At 39.9% G+C, this 5,000-nt stretch overlaps 1 protein-coding gene across 1 annotated transcript in view; it reads left to right on the top strand.

The window, feature by feature from the left end:
• The window catches only part of LOC138003283 (uncharacterized), a 16,036-nt gene that overhangs the window by 6,647 nt on the left and 4,389 nt on the right, over positions 1–5,000 (top strand). The window contains exons 6-9 of the mRNA XM_068849239.1: positions 97–372; positions 865–1,035; positions 2,878–3,054; positions 3,323–3,559. Of these exons, the coding sequence (XP_068705340.1) occupies positions 97–372; positions 865–1,035; positions 2,878–3,054; positions 3,323–3,559 (861 nt within the window). The remainder of the gene's footprint in view (positions 1–96; positions 373–864; positions 1,036–2,877; positions 3,055–3,322; positions 3,560–5,000) is intronic.

Genomic DNA, 5,000 nt, shown 5'->3' with positions numbered 1-5,000 from the left:
ACCGTATAAAAGACTCTCTTTTCAAAGAAGTTGTCTTATTTCTTTTAGACAGTATGGACATCTCTGCTTACCTCGTTGCTTTTCCTTACCTCCTAGGGTCCCCTGTCATCACTACCGCACCACCCCCCTTGATCACAGTTAAAAGGCTGTACGATACTGTCATACTCCAGTGTGCTGCCAAGGGCTCCCCTGTCCCCACCCTAGAATGGAGCAAAGATGGAGTGGTAATTTCTACTAACACAACGTCCACAACAGACGTAGCAGTCAACGGAAAACTTGTGATTTCAAAATTTAACGCCACTGACCAGGGCGTGTACAAGTGTTTCTTTAAGAATTACGACAACGGGTCAGCAGAGACAACAACCACTGCAGGTAACTTAAATGTGTATTGTACGGAGGACAATTGCATTGGGATTTTGCATTTAATCTTCTATTATCATTATTGTCCTCATCGAAATCATTCTGATTACAATCATAATCATCATCGTTGTTATCATTTTCGTCACCATCATCATCATCATCGTCATCACAATCAGAAATGACAAGGTATGAAAACAGCTATGATCTTCAAAGACTCAAATAACTTTGGCATAAATCAACGAAAATTGACCCACAACGTTAATCGAAGAGGAGGATATTATTCACCCTATTTCCGAGCACAATGGTCAAACTTGACGCCATATGTAATTACTTTGATGGTACCTGACCTTTAAACTTGTTTGGAAATGATTTGCAGTTTTCCGAAGAGAGAGCATGAGCTCCCAGGGTTTGGCTATACTAGGACCTTAGAACATAAAAAAACGTGCTTGTTATGATATAGTTGCTTTCTCAGCTGATGACTTTGCATGTTGCATTCATTATCAGAACTTGTTGGATGTGGAGATCCTGGTGTTCCTGTGCACGGTTACAAGCTTGGCAAGAACTATTGGGCAGGGCAATTGGTGACATTTGCTTGTGACACCGGATACCACTTAGAAGGTCCCACCAATAGACTCTGCTTGCATAATGGAAACTGGAGTGAGGTCATGCCGACATGTAAGACATTTTTTTTTTGCATGGCCAGCGACTTAAGAACGTTCGCGCTAATTGTTTGTGCGCAACGTTACTGCGCAGGTAACGCGACTGTAATATGTCACGCATTACTTCGAGCATTAGTGAAGTTGAGGTTTTAAAACCTTTGCAAAAACCGTAGACGATAAGTCTTGCACAGCGTTGGATCAGAGAAGATCGTGATCAGTCAAAATTGATTCAAAATATTTATGAAAGTCAAGTAGACTACTGCACGACTGATATTCGCGAGGTTTTATCAGTCGTGCACTAGTCTACTTGACTTTCATACAATTTTTTCAAGCATCAGTTAAAATAACATGGCGACAAAAACGCCGAGGAAAAAATTCCAGGCCAGCAAAAGAATGGCACATTTATTTCCGAATCATCATGAAACTTCAAAGAGAAGTGAGCGGGAGGATGAAAAAGCTCTGGAAAAGGTAGCTGATCGAGTAGACTAGTGGCTGAAAGTTTGGAAAACTCGAGGACGAACCGTTGCGTAAATTTAATGGGGCTGTTTCTTTTTAATGTTTTTATTGCCCTCCCAATTTAAGTTCAAAGTGAATGCATGTTTTTAAAGTTCTTTTCCTTTACTTTCGTGAAAATTGAGCAGTATTTTTGTCCTCGTCCGCTTGAATAGTGCGGACCTGCGTGGAAACAATCAGCGATTGAATTTCACAAAAAAACACACTCCAGAAGATGAGCATGACGGCAATGGAGAGATATTATACAAAACACCAACCAAATGAAGATGACCCCTGCTTAAAACTTCGTTGCTATGCTCGAGAAAGGTTTTTTTTTCGGTAAAAACCTTTCATCTCTTCAACGATCGATCCTCTCTTGGGTTCCAGTCCTTGCCCGACAGGTCACGCAAAAGCGTGACAAACGAACTTTTCCAAGACCTTTGCAAAATCACATCGATTTTACTCGTTCAGATCATCGGTGACCCCTATTTTTTTAATCATGAATCACTTATTTTACTTACTATCTACAAAATATGATGAAATGAAAAAATTCTCACCGTAAGAAGTTATCTTTTTTTAACATTTTCTTTCCTCGTGCCATCGAATTCTGGTAGTGGTTGCAACGGATAGAGCTTACGAAAACGCTCGTCGAGGATGAACTCTACTGTTTACCACATCCCTAGTGGCATACAATTATCTAAAAATCTCACTCCTAAAAACCTATGCACGGAAACTTTCACTCAACAGTTTATTTTTTATGATTTTCGATGGATGAGCAGATGAGCCTACATCTCGCTATTATGAGCGATTTCTCGAAATTACGGCATTTTTCCACTGCCATTTTCTCCGAAACAAAGTCGGTGACCCCCATTTTTTTTTCATTTTTGGAGTAAGTACTTTATGACCTAACTCTAGGCGAGAAATGAAGAAAATCTCACCGTAGGAAGATTTTGGCGCGAACGTCCTTAATACGACCCCATTTCAAAGAAATGAACTCAGCCATCCAGGAAAGTGCGTTTCAAGTTAGGTAAAATAGTTTTTCCTTTATTTCTCTTCCTCGAACAGCGCAGTCTCCACAGTACTAATAAAAATCAATCCTTAATTCCTCGCCATTCAGTTTATGTAAACCTAATTCATGTTTGAAAAAAAGAGTGAACCTCAGTTCACAAACAGAAACATTACTGTAGCATAAAATAAATTCTCTCCGAAATTAGTTGAAGGCTCAACCTCCTAATTTCAGGATTTTTCCAGCTTTTCAAAATTTCTTGCGCTGGGAAATTCTCTCTCATTTAATTGTTAGAGACATTCCAAAATTCTGACAATTTTTTTGAGTGGAGTGATATCTCTAACTTACGGTGTTCTACAGGTCAACGTTTGTGCGACAAACCAGCTCATCTTGAGAATGGATACATGCTAGGAGAGCAATTCTGGGAAGGAAATAATATCACTTTCAAGTGTGAGAAAGGCTATTTCCTCCGAGGACCTCAAGTAAGCTTTTGCAACGCCGCTGGTAACTGGACGACTGAAACACCATTCTGCGAAGGTAGAGTCAATTATAACGCCATTGATATTGGTGGACCAAAATTCCCGGAGTCATTTTTAATCACTTCTCAATGTCAAATGATGCATAGGCTTTTAAGAAGGATTAACTTGTGGTCATTGATAACCAATATCGTTTAAGAGGAAACTGTTTAATTTGCTTCCTCTTTCTTTAACTTCAGCCGTTTTTTTAAACACTTGAATCAGTTGAAGAGAGGGTCCAAGGCAAATAAGCGTTGTTTGAGGTATTCTTTATTACCTTCGTTCCACAGGACCAGAATTCGAACATTCGGAAATTCTACTTAAGAAGACCGAGTATTGGGAACTCCTGAAAGAATGGCTTGCTCCTGTATCAACACTGCCAGCTAAATGGAAGCTGTGTTACAGAGCAACGGATAATGGATGGGCTGGCAGCACATTTCATTCACGTTGCAATAGTTTGGGTCCAACAGTTTCGTTTGTTAGAGTTGGAGAGTACATCTTTGGCGGATATACGGACCAAAACTGGCGTAAGTAATGGTAGCCTATAGAGTGTTTTCACGTGACGTCACGGCGGCCATGTTGTTATACCCAACTAATCCTCTGGGATTTGAGCTCTTTTATCATGGAAACGTTTTCCTTTGTTTCGGTGGAAAAACAAGGTTACATGTACTGATCACGTGACAGAAAACATTCTATTCCTGATGGGAGGTCGTGATGGCTAGGTGGTGACGTCACTGAAAAGACAGAAATTTTTGGGTTTTATGTCAGTTCTAAACTTGGCCGTACTAATCCAAGAAGAAATATTTCATCGAAAAATAACATTTATACATCATGTAGAAATCCAAGATGGGAGGTATTGCAGTAAGCAACGTCGAATCATTTTAAAGGTAGGATATCTGTCATATAATCCTTTCTTTCCAAATAATTCCGTGGGATGCGATAACACAATTAGTTCCGTGGGATAGCACGTGGGATAGCACTAGTTCCATAGGCATAGCACGGTATAAATCTGGATGATTATTATTTTTCTTCGTGTTTGTTTTCATTGATGAAAAGCACACACGTTACTCTTGTGCCACGGTGACAATCATAGCATATTAGAGACGTTTACAGTGCATTTAAAGTATTTAGCGCAATTTCGAGGATGGCGACTGCATTTTCTGTCTCAGATTTACAGTTTAATGCAAAGAAGCAAAAATTTGCTTTTCTAGCCCATTCTTTGAGTGGATGAAGCATTAATTTCATGGAACAGGGTTAGATGGAAGTTGCAGGCCGCAAAAGGTAGTGATTTCACAACCATTTAAATTTAGAAAAAGTCGAAATCCTTTCCGCTGCGATGCTTGACACAGTAACCTCACGTCTGAAAGTATTTGATGAAGTGGACAGATGATTTTTCTTTGAGAACGGCACGCTTTAAAGGCAAGGAGAAATTTCTGCGTTATTTCTAGATCTTGCTTCATTCTTGTGTGTTCCACAATGAACATTATTGCATTATACTCCAATCGACCAGTTTCTTAAGAACCAGTTTGTTCAGTCGTTCCAAAACATTTTGTGAACCAAACAAGTGTGTTTATTGGCCATTGTGTGGTGGTGCCTCGAACGTTGTTGCGTTACATTTCTGTCCGTGACATTTGCATGCTTAGAGGGTAGAGGGGGGCGTCTCTATTGCCCTCCTATTTTGAAAACACGTGCGTCCTTGTAATGACTAGTTAATTGTGTTCCGGAGAGAACACAACTTAGCTCCGTTTCTCCTTCGCGCTAAAATTGTGGCAAACGTTTTTTGAATCGAACCAGTGTGTTCAAGCGGCCATTGTGCCAACCATTTATCAATCGAACAAGTGTGTTCATTTGGTTATTGTGAGAAAACACCCGATAATCGAAAGCTATGTTTGGGAATTCCAACGCCATTCCTCGCAAGAAGTGAACACATTCCGCTTGTGCACCAAGTAGATATTCTATAATTAAGTT

The sequence above is a fragment of the Montipora foliosa genome, chromosome 5, assembly GCF_036669935.1.
Source record: "Montipora foliosa isolate CH-2021 chromosome 5, ASM3666993v2, whole genome shotgun sequence".
NCBI classification, from domain to species: domain Eukaryota; kingdom Metazoa; phylum Cnidaria; class Anthozoa; order Scleractinia; family Acroporidae; genus Montipora; species Montipora foliosa.
The sequence above is the reverse complement of the archived record's forward strand: the minus strand, read 5'-3'. Positions and strand labels throughout refer to the sequence as shown.